The sequence below is a fragment of the Juglans microcarpa x Juglans regia genome, chromosome 2D, assembly GCF_004785595.1.
Source record: "Juglans microcarpa x Juglans regia isolate MS1-56 chromosome 2D, Jm3101_v1.0, whole genome shotgun sequence".
Taxonomy (NCBI): domain Eukaryota; kingdom Viridiplantae; phylum Streptophyta; class Magnoliopsida; order Fagales; family Juglandaceae; genus Juglans; species Juglans microcarpa x Juglans regia.
The window spans coordinates 10,400,031-10,424,345 of NC_054596.1; the positions used below are offsets into that span (position 1 = coordinate 10,400,031).

The window sequence follows — 24,315 nt, forward strand, 5'->3', positions numbered from 1 at the left end:
GGCGGAGGCTTGAGGGAGAAGATGGATTGGGGACAGAGAGGGGGAGGAGACGACTTGAGGGAACGAAATGAGCGGAAAACCTAACGCGGGGGTTTTAAATTTTATTAGGTTTTCCGGCGCTTTTGATTCGCCGCTACTAAGCTTAAATGGGCGCATATGTTTTTACGGCGACAATATTAGTCGTAAATAGTATCTATTGCCGCAATTGTTTTAATCGACGGAAATCTAATGACACTACAGTTAATAATAGTTTGTTGCGATGACATAAATCGCCGTTAAAAGTACAAAAGTCGCCGCAAAAAATAAATTGTACATTTTCCTTCATGATTTCCCAGCTTCACACTGGAAATTGAGCGGCGACTTGGAAATCGCTAGAAATAATGTCTATTTGCGGCGAGTTTTTTTGCGACGAATTTAAAATCGCTGGAAAAGACCTGATTTCTTGTAGTGCGTTCTTGGTTGAAAAATTTTGGTTCGAGAAAAATTTCACAATTCTATACCCAAAATTATCCGTTCCAGTGGTATTGAAATGGGGGATTGATCGCAATAAATTCCCTTCAAAACTTTTCCATGGTCGCAAGCAGTACCGCTGTGATCTCCACTATCCTACTATGTTGGGTAATCACAACATCACAATCTCCACCTATACATGTGCTTGTGCTTCAGGCTACAAGGGAAATCCCTATCTTCCTCAACTTCATGGATGTCAAGGTATATATTAATTCCTCTTGATCTTGTATATCGATCTCATTTATTAAGATCTTCTTTTATCGGTATATATAGTTCCATGATGATGATTTTAATTAAGCTTGTAAAAATTGTTATAAATTAATGTAAATAATAATATTCCTACCGTGTATTTTCTGATTTTCAATGCTAGATATTGACGAATGTGAAAATCCAGAGCTCAATCGTTGTACTGATTCTCGATGTAAAAATACCGATGGGGGTTACCATTGTACAGACACTATAAATTTGATAATTATAGGTACGTACGTCTACTTTTTAAGGCTGCATTTAGATGTTGAATTAAGTTGAGATGATAAAATATTGTTAGAATATTATTTTTTAATATTATTATGATTTTGAGATTTGAAAAAGTTGAATTATTTATTATATTTTGTATTAGAATTTGAAAAAATTGTAATAATGAGTTGAGATGGGTTTAGTAACCAAACAAATAGAAAGAAGAGATTTTCATAGTTAATTAAGTACTATTATTACGATTATATAATAATATCAATCAGTCAAGTTTTCTTTTTTGTTTTTTAAAAAACTTATTGGTATGTCACCGGCATGTAATTAAGGGACCTAGCTAATATCTTAGAGGCCAGGGACGGTCGTTTAGTCTACCCATTAATTTTATTATTTCTGACTAAGTTAAGTGAAATAACATCATTTTGGTAAAAACAATCTCAAATTAGATTCTTAATTTGAACTCTAGTTGCATCTGCACGCATGTAGTCTTTTGATGGTGTACTGTCCTGAGTGAGGTTCAAATTATTCCCCTTTAATCAAAGCTAGCTGTTTGACAAAAATATTCTTGTGAGATTTTAACAGTATATATGATGCTGTATGCGTGGGAATTGCCAATATATATATATATATATATATATATATGTTATACACTATGCGTATGATCAAGATCATATATTATTTCGAGAAGATATCTTTCTAATTTAAGTCATTGTTCTCATTCCATTTAATATTACCATATATAATCTTTACTGCGCAAGGAGCAACATTTCCTATTCCATTGAGTTGAGCAGGTATTAGCACAAGCCTTGGAGCATTATTTCTGATTATTGGTGGATGGTGGTCATACAAGGTGATCAAGAAAAGGAAGAGGATGAAACAAAGGGAGAAGTTCTTCCAACGAAATGGTGGATTATTATTACAACAACAACTATCCATGGCGGAAGCCAATGTTGAAAATACTAAATTGTTTAATCAAAAAGAATTGGAGATGGCCACTAACTATTTTCATGTAAATAGAATACTTGGACAAGGAGGTCAAGGCACTGTTTACAAAGGCATGTTAGCAGATGGAAGAATCGTTGCAATAAAAAAAGCCAAAGTGATGGATGAAGGAAAACTCAAAGAGTTCATTGATGAAGTTGTCATCCTTTCAGGAATTAATCATAGGAATATGGTTAAGCTACTTGGATGTTGTTTGGAAACAGAAGTTCCATTGCTGGTTTATGAATATGTTCCTAATGGGACTCTTTTCCAATACCTCAGTGACCAAAATGAGGAGTTTCCACTAACATGGGATATGCATTTGCGAATTGCTGCAGAAGTTGCAGGAGCTCTCTTTTACTTACATTCAGTTGCTTCGTCACCCATTTATCATCGGGACATCAAGTCTTTAAATATACTCTTAGATGGTAAGCACATAGCGAAAATAGCAGACTTTGGGATTTCAAGATCTATTGCAATTGATCAAACCCATTTGAGCACATTAGTGCATGGAACTTTTGGATACATAGATCCCGAATATTTTCGATCAGGCCAATCCACAGAAAAGAGTGATGTTTATAGTTTTGGTGTTGTTCTTGCGGTACTCTTAACTGGAGAAAAAGCGGTCTCTTCAACAAGGTCTCCAGCTACCAAAAGTTTAGCCTCATATATCATTAGTTCAATGGAAGAGAATATTTTGTTTGATATTCTTGGTAATAAAGTTTTGAAAGAAGCTAAAAAGGCAGAGATTGTATTGGTTGCAGATCTTGTAAAAAGGTGCTTGTATTGGAACGGAAGGAATCGGCCTACAATGAAAGAGGTCACAATGGAGTTAGAGGCAATTCAAATGTCCCGAAACGCATCCAATCTTGAGCAAGATTATAACGAAGAGGTTGAATTTGTCAGAAGTGAAGTTTACATTCAATCATGTGATACTTCTAAATAAAAAATGACTTGTACGGATAGTGGGGGTAATGTAACACCTCATATTTTAGTGTATTTTTATTGAAGGATTATTTTTATTTATTCAAAAATTTATTCTCTTGTTTTAGAATTGTTGGATTTTTAGTTGGTTTATTTTTATGATTTTTAATTTTGTGAAAATTATTTTGAAGTGCTTTCTTATTATTAATTATTGTTATGCATTTAAATTTCTCTTTATTCTAAATTAATTTACTGTTGGATTTAATTATTTTATTTTCATTTTATCATTACGTTTAAATTATTTTAATTGAGATGCTGTTTCGAAATCATTTCCAATAGATCATTTTTTGTGACCTAAGATGTGGGGATTAGACCTCATTTCTTTCCCTCCATTTTCTCTTTCCTCTCTTTTTCTTTTCTTCTTTCTTTTCTTTTTCTACTTTTTTTCTTCTCTTTCTGTTTCTCTCCAGCGCGCGACCTCCCTCTCTCTTCTCTCGTCCGTTTTTTCTTCTCCAACCAGTGCCGCTCGTGAGCCGTACCGCACCTCCCTTTCACCTCCCTTTCGATCGGCGATCACCCCACTGTAATTTCAGCTCCTCCATCGCTGCCATTAGCCCCCACGCGCAACACAAAGCCGCGGCACCTCTTGTACTCGCGCACCGCCATCGCGCCACCACCGGCCATAATTTCTTCATCACTTCATCCTCAACCTCCTAGCAACCCAATGGACCCAACCCCAGCTCCGATCCGTCACCGGTGAAGCCTATTTATCTCCATCTCTGATTTCGACATTTTTGGTCTTCAACCACTATTTGCGCCGCCACCCACGGCAAACCACCACCACCACCACTAGCTTCACCGACCTCTCTATGCCCTACCTTATCAATTTTGGGTCTTGGTTTGTCTCCGTTCAAAAATGGAGATTTGAGACCCACGGCCACAGTGCATTTTGCACTGTTCTGCAGCTGTGTTGCCACCTCTTGCAGCTCCGTGATCCTTCAAAAATTATTATGTAGCACTGTAAGTATTTTTTCAAAGAACTTTCGTGATTTAAATATATTTTTGTACTAACTCATTTTATCTGTGAACTGGTTGATTATACCGGACTGAGTCCGAGGAGTTCGGGGGTCGGATAGATTGTGGACGGAGTTGTTGTGTGTCTGGTTTGTATTGTGAAATGTTGGTTATTGGTATGGTGTTGTTCATGTACATGGCATATTGCACGCATGATAATGTTTGTAAAGGAAATTGGGTTTTCGTGTACATGCATTCATGTTCATGTGTTTCATGAAAACTGGGTTTTCATGTGTTCAAGGATTTTGGGGGCGTGTGTATCACAACCCCAAGCCGAGATGGGGCATTATCTCGGTGGAGCTCCTCTGGTCACTCGGGAGCGGAATATACTGAGTGACGTCCCCTGAGTTGTCGATGGGCGACAACGGGATCGGACGAGATGGTCTCGTGCCGACTCTGTGGCCCCTCTGCTAGCGGGGGCAAGAGGATGCTTGGCCACGAACGCGCTGGGTGCGGAACTGAGCATCGCTACGAAACCAGGACGTGCGGATGATCCCTAGGAGAGATCATGGTGCATTGGTTAATGGATTAATGGGCTGTTTTCTGGAAAAATAGCATGTGTTGAATAAAAAGATTTTATGTGATTCATTTTCTGGGAAAATGATGTTTTATTGACTTGGGTCATTTTCTAGGAAAATGACGGAATATTGTTTTTGGGCCAAAATGAGATTTTGACGTGTGTTTGAAAATATCCATTTTCGAGAAAAATGATATTTTGGATTTGATGCATATTTCATCATATGCATGCATGTTGGTTGCATCAATATGTTTTTATCTCGTGGTTATTTGGTTTATACTTACTTGTGGTACCATTTTATGGTATCCCAGATTTTGATATAGATGAGGATGACGAGCCTTAAGCTTGGCTCCGTTGGCGGAGTGATCTGGGATTGCTCCTGTTTATCGAGATTCGTTTTATCAATTATTTATGTATTTGTCTTGTAATATATTTTGGGATGACTGTATAACTTTTAAGGGTAAGTTGTTTTGAATATTTGTATTTAAACTTCTGGTACTTAGATGACTTATTTATATTATCCGCTGCGATTTTTATTGTGCACTTTTGCATGTTGTACACACTTGAGCACATTTCGTTGGGATGCGTGACCCGTGTTGTCATCATCCTGACGTCATGATTCTCTTATTTTTGTACGTGGGAGTCGACGCACCACAGGTAGTATCAGAGCAGTTCAGCTCTGGGTAAACCCACATGTCTCTTAGGTGAAGTACTAGAAATTTTTAATTTTAAAAAAGTTGTAAGTTAAATTATTTAATTTAAAGTATGTTGTTTTTATTGGTTTTATTTAGTTTATTGTATAATAATTGTTTGTTTATTTATTTTATTGCTTTATTTTATGGTAAATTATTTTATTGTTTTAATTATTTTTTTGTAAACTACTTCATTGGTTTTATTTATTTTGTCGTATGTTATTTTAATTATGGAATTTTATTTTGTTTTGTTTTGTTTTGTTCGGAGTTGAAAGGCGGGTTAAGGATTGTGCTATGGCAGGAAAATGGTACGACTGTGAATGCCATTGTTAGGCTTGAACATTTGGTGTAGTAGGTCTGAACTCTTGGTGATTGGTTGTTTTTAATATCGAGGCTCGAGCGACATGGTTTGGGTGAACTCTTTGGAGTAGGAACTCAAGTTGCTGCTAAGGAGGGGATTAGTTTTAAATTGCTTAGGATAATTGAGGTCTTAGGTTCCGTAGAATTTATGTAATGAGTCTTTGGAGTAAGAGGTTGTAAGTTCAACGAATTCCAAGGATAGATTTTTGAGAAGGTCATCTAAGGTTTGAGGCCCCATAGTTTTTAGGAAATAAGTTTATCGGATTTAAGGTGGTAGGTTCAATAAGCAATTGAGAGATTATTTAGATTAGAAGTTTTCGATCTTGTCGACCTTGATAAGCAATTTGGTAACATTTGGGGTTTTAGAATTTACAAGTTTTATAAGGTGAATGTTTTAGAATTAAGGTCATCGATCTGCAAGATTTTGGAAAATGATTTTTATCTGGTTTAAGGTTTTAGAATTGCAGAGTTGAATGACTGAATTAAAATGGGATTGATCAGAGTTGAGTTACTAATATGATAATTTTTCAGGAGAGAACTTCTTTGGAGATGGAAGGTAATGATCTAGTTTGTGTATTTTCTGAGGATTGAAGATGTTGATCTAGTTCAGAAAATGATTGTTTTTAACTCGAGGTTAGTGACAGGTTGAGGATTTAATCCATATCAATTTTAAGGATAATAGATGGTACAGATTTAGGAAATAATTCTTGTTGATTTCGAGGATATAGGTCTAGATGATGAAAATGGTAGTGATGGACCACTTGCACATTTGGAGCATATTTTGTTTTGGCTAAGGGTGCATGAGATCGATACGTATTAGTGGTAAGTGTTTAAGCATTTCGGAGAGTACAGGTCCTAGTCTCATTTTAGCTTGGAAGAAGTGTCTTGGATAGGTGTTTAAGATGAGTAAATACAATAGTATTAAATTCAAGAGATTTTGGTTTGGAGTTTTTGGTGAGTCAATCGAAGTGTGTAGTCGAAACGGATTACTCAATGGAATGATGGTTGACAATAATTATTGTGATTATCTACAGGAATTAATTGTGACCTAAGGTCACATAGGAATTTAAATTTTGAGGCTATACTTTCCTTTGGAGATTGAGCGTCCAATTGGCTGGATTAGGGACATTGTTATTTAACTTAAAGAGAGATTGACGGGTCTTCATATAAGGTGTATGATAGGATCTTGGAAGTTGAAGCTTAGGCATCAACAGTGGATAACATGTTAAGTATGTGAGTTATTATATCATTAGGATCTATGGGTGCTTTGCAATGGCTTTTGGTGGATTGAAGATTTGAGCAGTATGGCTTGCTTTAAGGTTTAATAGTGATGTGCTATTGAAGGAACTAGTTGTGTTAATGCTAGCTTATAGGAGTAGAAATAGGTGGGCGAGTTACCAAGATGGTTTCGATAATGTTTTGCTGAAGTCAATGGTGGTTCGTAGTGAGTTTTGTCACCTCTAGATTAGATGTTATTCAGAATGTAGGTGATGAGTTTTTGGGTCTAAGTTGTCAGGTAGAAGTTGATAGGCACTCTTATTGGTTCGCCAGGTTGGAATCGAGCCTTTTAAGGTATGTTCCTTATTGTAGATGAGACGGATGTATTTTGGGTTGAGGTTACTTGTTTTCAATTTGGGATGCTGACGTTGGTTGATATTGGTTTTCTGTCTATGATCATGGATGTATTTTATGGAATTTGATTTTGATCAAGGCAGCAGGAGTTAATTGAGGAATTTGAGTTATAACTCGTGGTTTTGGGAAAGAGAGTATTTTTTTTTACCAAATTGTGATAAGAGTTTTGTTTAGTAGGAATGGAGCCACCTTGTACTCGATGGTGTTAGTTTTATGAGGACATAAACTTTATGCATGTGGCGAATATCAGAGTGTGCAGCAGAAGCGTGATATTTTTTGTTGTTGTTAGGAGTTCAGATTGTGCTGATTTTGAGGAATTAGTGGTGACTTGAAATTTTGAGAAGATTATTGTAATTGGAGATTAATCATTTGGTTGTGCAAATTTGATATTGATGGTTAACTTTGGAAGTGGACATTAGGTTACCGAAGGTAGAATTCAATGGAGGTTTAGATGTTGTAGCATAGAAGTCGATTAAGGTTTGTACAGATTATTGTATGGAGCTACTAATCATTGGGGTTTATTGAATGTTGTATTAAGGTTCTCAAGGAAATAAGATTTTGGATAGCATAGTCACCTAGGAATATTGGTCGTGATGTGCCGCTGGAGGACTAATACGAGTATGTTGGATATTGCTATGTTTATTGAGAAATGCGACACGTGCCGTCAAGTTAAAGCTAAACATCAAAGACCTGCTGGTAGGCTTCAACCTCTCCCGATTCCTGAGTGGAAGTGGGATGATATTTCCATAGATTTTGTTGTAGGTTTGCCGAGGACTCCTAGTGGAAAGAACTCAGTTTGGGTGATTGTTGATCGGTTGACCAAGAGTACCCATTTCTTGCCTATTAATAATACCGACTTGTTGGGTAAGTTGACTCGATTGTATGTCAATGAGATAGTGCGTTTGCACGGAGTACCCAAGAGTATCATGTCAGATCGGGACCCGCGGTTCACGTCCCATTTTTGGAAGAGGTTGCAGGCAGCTTTAGGCACTAAGTTGAAATTTAGTACTACATATCACCCTCAAACAGACGGTTAATCAGGGCATACTATCCAAACTCTTGAAGATATGTTGCGAGCTTGTGTCATAGAATTTCAGAGGAGTTGGGAGAATCATCTGCCGCTAATTGAGTTTGCTTATAATAACAGTTTTCATTCCTCCATTCAGATGGCCCCGTATGAAGTTTTGTGTGGGTGGAAGTGTAGATCACCGTTGTGTTGGGACGAAGTGGGCGAGAGTAAATTGATTGGACCTGAGATAATTCAAGAATGAAGGACCAAGTTCAGTTTATAAGGACTAAAATGGCGGAAGCCCAAAGTCGCCAAAAGAGTTATGCAGATACAAGGAGAATAGACTTATCATTTGAGATAGGTGATTGGGTTTACCTTAAGGTCTCTCTGATGAAAGGGGTTAAGCACTTTGGCAAGAAGGGAAAACTTAGTCCGAGGTATGTTGGCCCTTTCTAGATTATAGAGAAAGTTGGGCTTGTTGCTTATAGAGTTGCCTTGTCGGACTATTTTGGGGATGTCCATGATGTATTCCATGTGTCGTCATTGAAGAAGAGTTTTGGACAGCTAGAGTCGCGTTTTGTCGACCCTGAACGCATTGAACTTCAGCCTAACCTTACTTATGAAGTTGCCCCGACGCAGATTGTGGATTGGAAAGAGCAAAGGTTAAGGTGTAAGACAATACTTTTGGTGAAAGTGTCATGGGGTGATCTGTTGGCTCAAGATTCTCTTGGGAGAGAGAAGCCGACATGATGGAGCAGTATCCATATTTGTTTGATTGACTCTGGCGGTATGTTTCTTACGTCTTCTCTTAGTCGAATCTTATTCCTGTCTTAGTTTAATGTTGACCCTGCCAATTTCGAAAACAAAATTTTATTTAAAGGGGGATGATGTAACACCCCGTATTTTAGTGTATTTTTACTGAAAGATTATTTATTCAAAAATTTATTTTCTTGTTTTAAAATTGTTGAATTTTTAGTTGGTTTATTTTTCTGATTTTTAATTTTGTGAAAATTATTTTGAAGTGCTTTCTTATTATTAATTATTGTTATGCATTTAAATTTCTTTTTATTCTAAATTAATTTACTGTTGGATTTAATTATTTTATTTTCATTTTATCATTACGTTTAAATTATTTTAATTGAGATGCTGTTTCGAAATCATTTCCATTGGATCATTTTTTGTGACCCAAGATGTAGGGATTGGACCGCATTTCTTTCCCTCTATTTTCTCTTTCCTCGCTTTTTCTTTTCTTCTTTCTTTTTTTTTCTTCTTTTTTTTCTTCTCTTTCCGTTTCTCTCCCACGCACGACCTCCCTCTCTCTTCTCTCGTCCGTTTTTTTGTGCGTCGCTCGTGAGCCGCACCGCACCTCCCTCTCACCTCCCTTTCGACCAGCGATCACCCCACTGTAATTTCAGCTCCTCCATCGCCTTCGTTAGCCCCCACGCGCAACACTAAGCCGCGGCACCTCTTGTGCTCGCGCGCCACCATCGCGCCACCACCGGCCACCATTTCTTCACCACTTCATCCTCGACCTCCTAGCAACCCAATGGACCCAACTCCAGCTTTGATCCGTCACCGGTGAAGGCTATTTATCTCCATTTCCGATTTCGACATTTTTGGTCTTCAACCACCCTTTGCGCCGCCACCCACGGCAAACCACCACCACTACTAGCTTCACCGACCTCTTTAAGCCCTACCCTATCAATTTCGGGTCTTGGTTTGTCTCCGTTCAAAAATGGGGATTTGAGACCCACGGCCACAGTGCATTTTGCACTGTTCTGCAGCTGTGTTGCCACCTCTTGCAGCTCCGTGATCCTTCAGAAATTATTATATAGCACTGTAAGTATTTTTCCAAAGAACTTTCGTGATTTAAATATATTTTTGCACTAACTCATTTTATCTGTGAACTGGTTGGTTATGCCGGACTGAGTCCGAGGAGTTCGGGGGTCAGATGGATTGTTGACGGAGTTGTTTTGTGTTTGGTTTGTATTGTGAAATGTTGGTTGTTGGTATGTTGTTGTTCATGTACATGGCATATTACATGCATGATCATGTTTGTAAAGGAAACTGGATTTTCGTGTACATGCATTCATGTTCATGTGTTTCATGAAAACTGGATTTTCATGTGTTAAAGGATTTTGGGTGCGTGTGTATCACGACCCCAAGCCGAGATGGGGCATTATATTGGTGGATCTCCTCTGGTCACTCGGGAGCGGAATATACTGAGTGACGTCCCCTGGGTTGTCACTGGGCGACAACGGGATCGGACGAGATGGTCTCGTGCCGACTCTGTGGCCCCTCTGCTGGCGGGGGCTAGAGGATGCTTAGCCACGAACGTGCTGGGCGCGGAACTGGGCATCGCTCGTTGGGTGGTTGGTGCTTGGCCACAAACGCGCTGGATGCGAAACTGAGCATCGCTACAAAGTCAGGACGCGCGGATGATCCCTAGGGGAGATGATGGTGCATTGGTTAATGGATTAATGGGCTGTTTTCTGGAAAAATAGCGTGTGTTAAATAAAAAGATTTTATGTTATTCATTTTCTGGGAAAATGATGTTTTATTGACTTGGGTCATTTTCTGGAAAAATGACAGATTATTGTTTTTGGGCCAAAATGGGATTTTGGCGTGTGTTTGAAAATATCCATTTTCGGGAAAAATGATATTTTGGATTTGATGCATATTTCATCATATGCATGCATGTTGGTTGCATGAATATGTTTTTATCTCGTAGTTGTTTGGTTTATACTTACCTGTGGTACCATTTTATGGTATCGCAGATTTTGATACAGATGAGGATGACGAGCCTTAAGCTTGGCTCCGTTGGCGGAGTGATCTGGGATTGCTCCTGTTTATCGAGATTCGTTTTATCAATTATTTATGTATTTGTCTTGTAATATATTTTGGGATGACTATATAACTTTTAAATGTAAGTTTTTTTTAATATTTGTATTTAAACTTCTGGTACTTCGATGACTTATATATATTATCCGCTGCGATTTTTATTGTGTACTTTTACATGTTGTACACACCTGCGCACATTTCGTTGGGATGCGTGACCCGTGTTGTCATCATCCTGACGTCACGATTCCCTTATTTTTGTACGTGGGAGTCGGGGCGCCACAGGTAACCTCATTTATGGATTCCCACCCATTTTTATCGTCCTAGTTAGGGTGGATATTATATAAGCTCTTTAATTTATGTCATTGAATCTTTCTATAAATTCGAATTCAGATGATCTAATATTTGGTTGGTTTTTTCTTTATATGCATGACCAGGGACTAAGCTAGCTATAGAAATCTAATTTTGGGAGGTTAAGGTACGTGTAAAAATTTGTATAAAAGGTATGACATAACTCCAAATATATAATAAAAAATACATGTTTTCTAAGTACAAGCTTCAATGCATTAAAAAAATAAAATATAACTAGTTATGCTAATTGAGCTAATCATCGCTCTTTCATTGAATAAAATTATTCAATTATGCGTGCTAAATTTTTCAACAATTTTTTTCTCAATGTAGATTGCCAAAATAATATCCAAGAAAGTTATCATCTATTTTGTTTCAATTCATGTCGAGTGTCGATACTATTAAAAAAGATAATGAAATACAAGTCAAAATTAAAAAAGATAATAGATGTTTTAGATGTTTTATTTGGCATGAGTTAATTAAAAGAGCACCAAGAATAACTGTATAAGGTAAAGACATGAACACGCTTAAAATAAAATTATATAACAATTCATCGAGAAATATCAACTAAAATGTAATCACTCATTGTAAAGATTATGTGATTACAAAAAAAATAAAAAATAAAAAGCCTAATTAATTACCAACTAGAAAAATATGAAACAATAAAAGAATATTTATACCATTTAATCACCTAACCTTTGAATTTAGAAACTTGTGCCCTTAATCAACAAAATCGTTATACTCTTGCTCATTTTGTTCCTAATTAATTCAGAAGAATAAAATACATTGAGTTTCATGCAGTAAAAATTGCCCTATAGGTTCTACCATGCACTGCATGCATGTGTAAATGAGGACTTGTACAGGACAAAACGGAAAAAACGGAGAGCTTTTAATCCTCTGACATGGGGACATCGACATACCACCGAAGGTAGAACAAATTAGAGAACCACACCGCATTAATAGCACCACTACCCAGCCTATATACCACATTAATGACGCCGTTGTAGAAGCACGCCAAATTAAAAGACTTCGACAAAAAGAACAGTACAAAGGACAAGGATTCCACGAGGTTAAACACGATTTGTTCTCCACCCCATACTCCTGATATAAATGGCAACTTCCAGGTACAAGAAACTCTATCTAATCCCTAAATTCTTTCATTATTTGCAAACTTCTAGAAGACAATACTAAATTTGGAATTGGAGACTCCACAGCCCCAAGGCTATCCTCTCTCAGTTTCCTTCTTCTTTGTTTTCACAGGGTCAGTTCTATAGACTTGAGTTGTTGAAACCAGGCACAACTTTAACAGTAGTGCCGTCTGTGGAATCTTCGTAGATCTTGAGTGTACTCCGTATGCCTGTGACAACCCATTCCAGATAACTCGAAAGCTCATCAATAGTGCTGATTAGGGGTGGCAATATGTGATACGACCCGTTAACCCAACACGAACACGACATGATAAAAGCGGGTTAGGGTTTAGCCTTAACGGGTTTGGGTCAAAATGGGTTGACCTGTTAAGACACGATTGCTTAACGGGTTGATAACGGATCAACCCGTTATAACCCATTATGACCCGTTAAGAGAAAGCCAAACTCCCAAGATTGGAGAAGGCGCCGCGGAAGAGAGGTGGAAACATACCCAGGAAGGGATGCCTTCGAATGGCGGGGTGAGTACGGTGTGCTCTAAGGTAAATGACTGCACCTTGCCACCGCCTCCCATCTGTGCCCCAGCCGAAGGCGAAATCTGAGATGAGCAGAGGCTTAGAAAGGTAGATCCAAATGAGCCGTTGGAGTTCATTCCTCTAAACCCGGATCGACCAGAAGCCATGACAAGGATTGGCACCGAACTGACACCAGAGGCATGGAGCACCATGCAATGACTTATCGCCAAGCACCAAGACATATTTGCTTGGAGCCACGAGGACATACCCAGAATAGCCCTCGAAGGCATACAACACAGCCTTAGTGTAGACCCAAAGGCCAAAGGAGTGAGGCAGAAACACTAAAGTGTCAGTGCAAAAAAAAAAAACGTTGCCACAGCTAAGGAAGTGGACCGTCTGTTAGCCGCTAGATTTATCCAAGAAGCCCACTATTGAGAATGGTTGTCCAATGTGTGCTGGTAAAAAAGTCGAGCAGCAAATGAAGAATGTGTGTCGACTTCACAGACCTCAACAAAGCCTACCCAAAGGACAACTTCCCACTTCCCCACATTGATCTAATCTCAACTCCACAACAGACCATCATATGCTCAGCTTCATGGATGCTTACTCTGGCTATAACCAGATTCACATGAACTCGGAGAACAAGGAGAAGACCTCCTTCATCACCGACCAAGTCCTATATTGTTACACGGCAATGCCTTTTGGGCTAAAGAATGCTGGAGCCACCTACCAGCGGCTGGTCAACCGTATGTTAAAAAATCAAGTAGGGAGAAACATGAACGTCTACATGGACGACCTGTGGGTTAAGAGTGGGAACAACACTTGAATGATCTGAGGGAGGCTTTCGCAATACTGAGACAGTACCAGATGAAGTTGAACCCGGCAAAGTGCACCTTTGGCATCGGATCAGGGAAGTTCCTAGAATTCATGGTGTCGGAATGTGGAATCAAAGCCAACCCTGAAAGGGCAGAGGCCATTTTCAACATGGCCCCACCCCAAAGCATAAACGAGGTGCAAAGACTAGTCGGGCTAGTGAGTGGCAGCTCTCAATAGGTTCGTATCAAGATCCACTGACAAGTGCCTGCCTTTCTTCAAGGTTCTGCACAGACATGGGACGTCGAGTGCGACCTGGCATTCAAGGCTCTCAAAGAATACCTCACGAGCCCACCGCTCCTCAACCAACCCAGGTGTGGGGAAGCACTTACCCTATACCTGGTAGTCTACCCCCAGGCAATCTCGTCGGCATTAGTGAGCAAAAGGGATGGAATCTAGAGGCCGGTCTACTACACCAACCGATCATATCGTGGAGCTAAAGCCAGATACCCCCACACAGAGCAACTCGCCTTCACGCTGGTGGTAACCACACGCAAGCTGCGCCAAAGGGACGAGTCATGCCAGAGGCTGCTCTATCCCTCCCGCAGAGGAGTGCGGGTCGGCCTTTGGCCACTCGAAGATAAAAACTTACTTTTCTCGTGAGCGTCAACAGGCAGGAGCAGGTCCATTTATAAACTGTCCGAACAACATACCTCTCACAAGGCCAAAAGGGCAGGGTGAGCTAAAGGCCACTTTGTCCCTCCCGCAACAGAGAACGAGTCCAGCCCTGAGGCTGCCGAAAAAAGTGTGGGAACAGTGCCAACCTGATCCAAACTTACCATTTCCTGCGATGTCAACGGGCGAGAGCTGGTGTAGTCTCAAACTGCCCGAACAACCAACCTCCCCACTAAGGATGATAGGTGAGCAGGAGGCTCAACCTCCTCATCCGGGAGAGTGGGACAAACCCCCTAACATCCTGACAAAATTACCCAGACCTCCATCATAGCGAAAGAGAGGACTAGCCACATTGTTGTCCGAATTACCTCCCCCGCAGGGTACCAACGGGATGCATGTAATGTCTAATGCTGTTTTATCCCTCTTACGGCGGAGTGTGGGTTAGTCCTCAGCTACGCAAAGGGAAAGACTTACATTCCTTATAAGAGTTAACAGGCGGGAGTGGATCCAAGAGCAGACTGCCCGAACAACCTACCTCCCTACAGGCCAAGGAGACAGGTAGAGCCAGAGGCTGCCTCGTCTCCCCGCAGCAGAGAGCAGGACCAGCCCAATGGTTACCTGAATAACTTGCCCTGACCTCCGTTATGACGAAGTGTGCGGTCAGTGCCAACCTGACCCAAACTTACACTTCCTAGCACTGTCGACGGGAGGGAGCTGGTCTAGTAGCAGACTGTCCAAACAACCAACCTCCCGTAGGGAACAAAAGGACTGGTTGAGCCAAAGGTCATCTTATTCCTCCGAATGCTTACCCCAACCCCCATCACGGTGAAAGAGCAGACCGGCCACGTCACTGTCCGAATTACCTCCTTGGGGGGCAAATGGGTGATTTGGCTTGAGCCATTCCGACCCTTCCTCGATGGAGTGCAGGTAGTCCTCAACTATTCGAAGATGAAGACTTACCTTCCTCGTAAGCATCAATAGGCAGAAGTAGGTCCAGACACAGATTGCTAGAACAACCCACCTTCTCGCGGACCAAGGAAACGGATCGAGCCAGAGGCCGCATTGTCTCCTTGTGGGGGGGAGCAAGACCAGCTCCATAGCTACACGAATAACTTATCCCGACCTCCGCTACGACGAAGTTTTGGTCAGGCTGGTGGGATCAGCACCAGCCTGACCCAAAATTTTACTTACGGTGTCAACAAGCGGGAGCAAGTTCAGTAGCAAACTGCCCGAACAACCTACCTCTCGAGGGAAATAAAGGGACAGGTTGAGCCAAATGTTGCCTTGTCCCTCCCGCAAAGGAGTGTTGGTCCAGCCTCAAGGCTGCCCGAATACTTACCCTAATCCTTATGGCAGCAAAGGAGCAGACTGGCCACATCACTGTCCAAATTACCTCCCCGAGGAGCAAAGTAAATCCCTCTTCTATTTCCTTTAGTCTTCTAAGGTCTTTCTCTTGTCTGTCAGAAACTAGGAAGCCTTCTCGAACTGCTTCATCAGGCACTTGTACGACTGATAGTCAGAGTCTTGCCACTGGCAAAGCTCCTAGTTTTTAGCCCGTAGTTGCTCAAGCTCCTATAGACAGTCATCGATAGACTTTTGTAGCCCCTCCCTCGCCTCGGAGGCAAGTGCCACCTCAAGACAAAGAAAGCCAACCTCATCCTGGGACTTCAACAAGTCGATGAAGGCCTCCTCAACCTCCTTTCTTTTTCCGCTCCTCTGTTGCACAACGTAAAGCCAATTGTGCGAGCGAGCAAACTGCTCTATTCTTGCTCTCCACCTCCTCTCTGCTTGATTTGTAAATGACACATACCCGACAAAACTCGACTCGACTCGGCTAAGCCTCGTTAAGGCCTGCTTGTTTATGCTAGAGTCGACTCGTTAGCTTGACTCGATTAAAACTCTTTCATATATTAATAAATATATACATACACCTATGTATATATACATATATATATATATGTATTAGCTAATAATATAAGCATACCACTTTTATAATTAAATAAATATAATATATAATCTAATTATTTATGTCTATATAGTGAATATACTTCATAGGTATATTTTATAATTTGTATAATAATTAGTCAATAAAATTTAATAATTTCATATACTAGTACGTGATAACTATATATGAAATAGATATATGCTATAATATTAAGTGTATGTATTAATAATATATGTAGGCATATAATATATTGTTATTTTAGATAAATATCAATTAGTTAGATATTAATTATTTATAAATTTCTTAAAATTTTATAATTTAATAGAGGTTCTACTTGTTAGTTATATAAATTCAATATTAGATATTTTATTTTTTATTTATTTAATTTATTAATAATTAAATTTTTTTCAAAAAATAAACAATTCGAGCTCGGCTCGACTCGAACTCGTTTGTGGGATGAGCTCGAGTTCGAGATCGAGTTGAGAGTTTAGTTTATCAAGTCGAGCTCAAGCAAAGAATAAAAAAAAATATCGAACTCGAGCTCGGGCTCGAGCTTGAGTATTTTGAGTCGAGTCGAGCTCGGCAAGTCAAAGATCGGCTTAGCTCAGCTCGATTACAGCCCTACGGCCAGCAGAGCCTTTGAAAGAATGTCGTATGGATGGGCCTTCGCCCTAGCACGAATGACCTCGATCCTGAGTATCTCGTTCGGGGTCGCAGTAGGACAACGACCGTTGTCACCACCTACATGCCCCCATATGGCGTGAACAGGGAATGTGTGTCGATTGGCCTGGCCAACAGGGAACTCCCATCACTTGCCAAATAGAAAGAAGAACAAACATCTCCACCCCCTCGCAACAATATACTGCAACTCCAGCCGAACCAATGCCCGGACTGGTCTGAAGCCGTAAGTGTGACGGCTTCACCTCATAAGATTGTGAGTCAGGAAGAACTCACGCACTGTGAGATTCGAGTATTCAGCCCCGACCTCCTCCAATGCACTAGGAGGGACCTGAGCAGGCGCGAACTCGAAAAAATCCAACACTTCTCGCACTGGATGATAGAAGGGAAGCCTGAGACAGCAAGAGAATATGGCGGGGTACCTCGCAACTTTGAAGACATAACTCTCAAAACCTACCGCCCCTTCGGTAGGAGGAGGCACCTCGAGTTACACTGACCGAGGAACCCCGTAAGTCTCCTCAACAACTCCAACTCAACGGAAGTCACGTCCGAACGCCACGAGAAACTAACAAACTCCTCTAGAGTGTGTTGCCCTGACCGTCGGCGGCATGGGCAATGTCGAAAGGTCTAGCCAATCTGAAAGGAGGCGAGGATTTCTTGGGAGCCATTAGCAACCAAAGGGAAAGAAGAAAGAAGAGAAATCAGAGTGAACAACACAAGGAAAAGTATTGGAAAGTGGAAGAGGAACACAAGATATCCAGGAGAAGAGAGAATGGACAAAGAAACCCGTTACTGAGAAGGAAGGGGACCTTATATAGGCAAGCTTGACAGCTGATATTCCGAGGCAGTAGGAGTCCATGCACCCCACAGAGTACCAGAATCCTACAATTGTTGCGATTCCAACAGAGCGTATCCAATGATGCGACATGGGAAATAAATAACCACCTGACGCAAGTAATGAAGAAAGGACCAAAGGGGCACCATTTAATACAGAATAGAACCGTCAAAATACAATCATGCAAGCTAGAGGCAAACCGTTTCTAGATATAGTGTAAATACGAAAAGGCCACTCGAATATAGCTAGGGAGCCGAAGTGCAACACATGAGCTCCAAAAACTCTGCAACCCCCATCTCGAGAAAGAAAAGGCTGCATAGTCATAGTAGCAAAAGTTGATTAACGAAGGAAGGAAAGGCAGAATTCCCCTTGGCCTCATCCAAGGGGAATTGGCAGGGTAACTGTAAAGGGATTTCCCCTCACTTCCTATGCCCACTGGGCTTCGATCCGTCACCCAGCCCCAGGGCCCAAACTTGTCCATAAAGTAAGTCGCCTATAAGGAAAAGTAAACAATGATGGCTGATGGGACGGACAGGTCTGACGTTGCTCGGCCACACTCCGCTCATGGGGACTTGTACAGGGCAGAACGGGAAAAATGTAGAACCATTGATCCTCTAACATGGGAACATCGATGGACCACCGAAGGTAAAGCAAATCGAGGAACCACGACATATTAATGACACCACTACCTGAGTTACACACCACATTAATGACGCTGTTGCAAAAGCACGCCACATTAAAAGACTTTGACAAAATGAAAAGTACAAAGGACATGGATTACCAAGTACGAGAAACTCTCTCTGATCCTTAGACTCTTTTATTATTTGCAAACTTCCAAAACATGATATTAACTTTGACATCAGAGACTCCCCAACCTCAAGGCCACTCTCGCCCAGTTGCCTTCTTCTGTATTTTTGCAGGTCCAGTTCTAAAGATCTGAGTTGTTGGAACCAGGCCTAAAAACGTACGAAGCATGACGTTAACAGTTATATTCATAATCCGGCCAAAACCAAGATTCTAGAAACTATGTGAAAATTATTAAAAACAATAAAATGTTTATAAATATAAATTTATAAAAGAAAGAAACAATTTGTGAATACTTACATGATCTAAAACACAAGATCAACCGTATGTTTAGGAAGTTGTAAAAGGGAAGAGAAACTTATCGTATTACCATACATACTAAATGAGGCAAGACTACTAGCTAAAGCATTGCCCTCCAGGTATACATGATGTATTCTAAAAAAAGAAGAGTTTTTAAGATGCAAAATATCATTCCAAACATCAAAAAATTACCAAGGAGGCTAAGAATTGGATTCAAACCATTTAACTACCAGTAGGGAGTCCTATTTCACAAGCATTCAATTAGTAACATGAAAGGAAGTCAATCTTTAAAGTTGCAAGCTCTACAAAAGTGTTAGTGTGATGAGTGCAAAAAAAAAAAAAAAAAAAAAAAACGCTATTATGGGTCCTTACAATGCCCCCACAGCCCGTAGGACCAGGGTTATTTGTAAAAGCAACATTAATGCTGAGCTTTAGAGTTCCCAGGGGGATCCACTTCACAAGAAAATGGCCCTTAGTTCTAATGGTAGTACTGGAAATATCAAGAGACTCAAGGATCGAAATATCTAAACGGAACAATAAGGACTTGGGCTTAAGCAAGGGGATGAGATCATGCAACCACTTGGTAATCTTGTAAATGATAGTACTAACTGGCTATCTTCAACTCTTGTCTTCTTATTAGTTAGCCAAACCTCTCAAAGAATGAGAGAATGCAACAAGTGGGCAAGCACGTGAAATTATGCAATAAAATCATATTTTAAGATTTTTAATTCAAATTTAAAGGGTAAATAGTAAATTAGCAATAATAACAAAAGGTGTAAGGATTATCTTCTTTTCAAAGAAAAAGACAAAATTAAATATATAAATAAATCATCAATAGTATTATAAATCTTAAAGTAACATTTTTCTAATAAGTCTAAGAATGAATTCCGGCCTATATATCCGGCCTGTCTCGCATTTGTTTGCAGAGCTTTAAGATTCGTCAGGGCAGCTGGTGATGTATGTTTCATCTCATTTTTTTTCCTTATAAATTTATCTTTTTTTACCTAATTCAATTTCATTTTCTTTTCAACCGTCACTTAAATATAAATAATTTTAAACTAATCATCATAAATTTTTTAAATTAATCATTACAATTTTACTTTTAAACAAAACATAAAAATAATTCATTTTTTTCAAATTTTAAAAAAAATATATATTAAAAAATTATATTTAACAATATTTTAATTTTATAATTTTTTTTTTCAATTTTTTTCTCTTCTTTTTTCTAAAACCAATAAATATTGAACTCAAATTATCTCATTCACTACAAGGAGAATCACATTTACCGGCGATTCACTTTTGTTGGCAAAACCAACAAAATCGCCGCCTCTCACCTATCCCAGCGATTTATAAATCGTTGTAGGTTCGCCAATATTAAAGCCCCACTTTTGATCTACTCCAACGGAAGCCAAAAATCGCCGGCTAATATTTTCTTTCCCAGCGATTTTTATTCGCCGCAAATAGTACCTTTATCACTGCAATTGCACGATACGATTCAGTTGTTAATCGTTGGAAAATATTAATTCCAGCGATTTAATACTGTCGCTAAAAGAGGAAACATCGCCGGAAAAGGTCAATCCCAGCGATTTTTTGAAATCACCACAATTGACTAAATGTCTTTGAAATAACAATTGTGGCGATAAGAGTGCGCTGGCATAGATCAATACTAGCGATTTAAAAATCGCTGCAATTGAGTTATTGGTTTTGTGACCTCAGTTGCGGCGACACAAAATCGTTGGTATTGATCTATGTCGGCGCACTTTTAATCGCCGGAAAAGATATTTCACAAAATTAAAAAAAAAAAAATCCATAAAATTAATCCTGATGAACTATACCCAAGCTATACTTCATATTAGAGACCCTTATATATAATATATGTATATATAACTATATGATATAAGTAACATATGAACTAAACCTAAAACTCCTTATTTCAAGCATTCTAAATGAATAATTGAACATGACAAATTGCATGTTTGCTATCAAATAAAGGCCATTGAGTTTTCTACATGAAAGATATATGAAGATCGTGGGTTAAGAATGTAGAAATGATAGGAATTGACTTAGAAATGGAAGAGAATGAGGAAGTATAAAAAACCTGGAAATTTCACTATTAAAATGGCATTTGACGGCTTGTTTTCAATCTTTGGATACAAACAAATACCTTTGGTTGACAATAAGATGCAAATAGAAAATGGAGATGAAATGGACTGGTTGAAGAAGCAAAACAGAGTGCATAGCCGAGTTTTCTACACTACCATGGACAACTAGCAGCTTTGGTACATTCATGCTCTTAAGCATCCCTCATTTAACCACAATCTCAACTACATCACCCCAAGCATACTAGATTTGAAGAAAACCTGAGAATTCACATAATTTTTGTGTGAAAACATAGCATAAACAGCAAGAGTAGCTCTCGACAAACCAGAAAATTCTAATCGAACCTACTAATTGCAAATAAAATCCTCGTTGCTTACCTAGGCTATTAACTTGAAGAAAAGTGTTAAAAATAATACATTCTCATCTCCTGTCTTTATCCATGGGTCCTTCCTTTACTTCTCCCATTGGGAGTATAGACTCAATACAAGCAATTTAGAAGGTGCGGAGGATCATTTTTACTCTCATAACCCAATTCCTTCAATCTCTAACTCATTCTTAGATCAAGTTGAGAGGTAAAGGACTAAGCTTTTCCTGAACAAGTACAGAGCTTAGGAGAGAAGCATAACCAAGTTACTGCACTCTGAACATCAGAAGGAAAAAATAAGAAAGGAATTTCAGACATAAGAAGCAATTTAATTATTAGGTCATCAAGCTATAATTATAACAAATCTATAGAAAGAAGATATTTTTGAAATTGCACTCAACATTAGCTGAATTTTCTTATGCCATTTAAAACATATGTAACCTAAAGCTAAGCAAACTTCATGAATATAAGTTTGGAAAATAAAAATGAAATTGCTTGAAAAGACAAGGGCAGACAAGCTCTCTGAAGACATTGGGAAGTACTTATCACTATACAACCTTATGCCCTTTAACCTGCATAGCCTTTAAAACCTCCTTGACTGAACCATCCTTTGGGTATACAATTTCCCAGACCTGCGAAAGAAAATTATGAGTGAAAAAAGCAGTGTAGTAGTTGACATGAGCTATCGGATAAAGTCCTCCTTTTCTAGACATTGTAGTGTCTTACTAGGAAAGAGAGATGATGCAATCTGATGGATTGAATTCATTAAAGCAGACTTCCCAACATTAGGAACGCCAACCACCATAACAAGGAGAGTGGGCTCCCTTGCAATAACTTCCTTCAGTTTGAGCTCCACAAGATCAAGAAGCATTGGTTCATGTGTCATAAAAATACATCATCAAGAACCAAGTCGGCTACTAATTCTTTTTCTAATGCAAGGATCAAGAACCAAGCATCAGCATGATGTATTCATTTCTACCAAACAATTCACCTTTTAACCATTCCAATACACCTTATAGATGAATCCTCACAATAACTGTATTGCAAGACATGATACGTATCACAAGGATATGAATTATGAAACAATTTCATTTTCTATATATTATTATTTATCGAGAAGACAATTACTTACCGTCTTAGAATTTTTAATGCTGATTCTTCATTTGGAAGATATATATCTAGATCAGTATTCATGCATCAGTTATTATGGTATTTTCGTCGCAAATAGTATCTGTTGTTCAATTTGAGACGATATTAAAATCGCTGCAAAAAGTAAGAGTAATTTATTTTTCATCAGTTGAAAAATTTGAGAAGGAAAGCAAGCAGCGACTTAGAAATTGTTGGAAATAATGTTTATTAGTGGTATTTTTCTTGCAACGATATTAAAATCGTTGGGAAAGGCCCAAATTTTCTAGAAGACTATTTCCAGCGTTTTTTATTCACCGCAAAACTAGCTATTATGGCGATTTTCCCATTCGCCACAATTAAAATATGGCTACAGTTTCTAATATTATTTGCGGCGATAAAAAATCGCCGCGAAAGATCAAATAGTCGCCGCAAATGAGTGAAGAGTAATTGCAACATCAGATTTCGTATACATTGCTTTAGATTTCAGCGACGATAAGAAAATCGCTGCAAATAAGGGTTAATTGCAGCGATTTTTTTGGCGGCGATAGTAAAATTGCTGGAAAATGCGTTATTTCTTGTAGTGATTGTTATTCATAAATCATCTTATTATTGTTCACAAAATTCTTTTCTTTCATTTTTGAGATCTCGTTTATTTATACAGATAAGATAAGATGAATTAAAAGTTGAATAAAATATTATTAGAATATCATTTTTTAATATAATTTTTATTTTAAAATTTGAAAAATTTATTTATTTATTATATTTTATATGAGAGTTTAAAAAAATTATAATGATTAGATAAGATGATATGGCATAAGATAATTTATAAAAATAAACGTGATCTAATCCTCATAAAATATTTTATTTAAATTTAAATTTTTATTTATCTTATTTTATAATCAAAGAAACTTTAGGTCTTCGTCGTTGTTCTAGCCCAGGAAGTCTTCGTCGTCGCTGTCGTACTCTTTTCCATTAGAAAAAGTTAGTCTTTCCGTTGGGGGCTACAGCCGGTGGCTCTGCTCAAATTTCTTTTTTTTTTTAATTTTTTTATTTAATGATTAAAGAAATATTTTTAATAATATTGTAATTTTTTTATTTTTTTAAAAAATATTTAAAAGTATTAAAAAAATATTAAAAAAAAATAGCAATATAACTAACGGTAGCTAGCTGGAAGCGTTGCTCTAAAGCCACCCCTTCCATCATCGTCTCTTTCTTTTTCTTCGTTTACTCCCCGTATTAATATCTTTGTCGATGGGTTTCAGAAAAAGACTAGTCACGTCTCTTTCTTTTTCTTCGTTTACTCCCCGTATTAATATCTATGTCGATGGGTTTCAGAAAAGGAATTAATTCGGTATCCGTATATCCAGCCTGTCTTGAATTATTTGCATTTATTTGTTGGGCAGTGTAGTCGGCCTCCCGTCATGGTTGGACTCTCAGATCAAAGGCATAGATCATTTCTTCAGTGTGAACAAACATGTTTGAAGGCACTCTACGAGGCTACGAGCTTGTGTGGGCGATTGTGTAAAGAAGAAAAATGCCCACTTGCGTACGTTGAATTCTATGACCAGACGACAAAGAGAGGAGGAGAACAAGAAGAGGGGAGCAACTTGTTTGAATATAATTGTAAGGCTAATATGTTGTTTGAAACGAGTGTGTTTTG

At 38.7% G+C, this 24,315-nt stretch overlaps 1 protein-coding gene across 1 annotated transcript; it reads left to right on the forward strand.

Annotated features, from left to right (window-relative positions):
- The first annotated feature begins 380 nt into the window (after nucleotides 1-380).
- LOC121249238 (wall-associated receptor kinase-like 10) lies at nucleotides 381-2,905 on the forward strand. The gene is made up of 2 exons (XM_041147952.1): nucleotides 381-711; nucleotides 1,770-2,905. The coding sequence occupies exons 1-2, from the start codon at nucleotides 381-383 to the stop codon at nucleotides 2,903-2,905; spliced, it is 1,467 nt and encodes a 488-aa protein (XP_041003886.1).
- The last annotated feature ends 21,410 nt before the right edge of the window (nucleotides 2,906-24,315 follow it).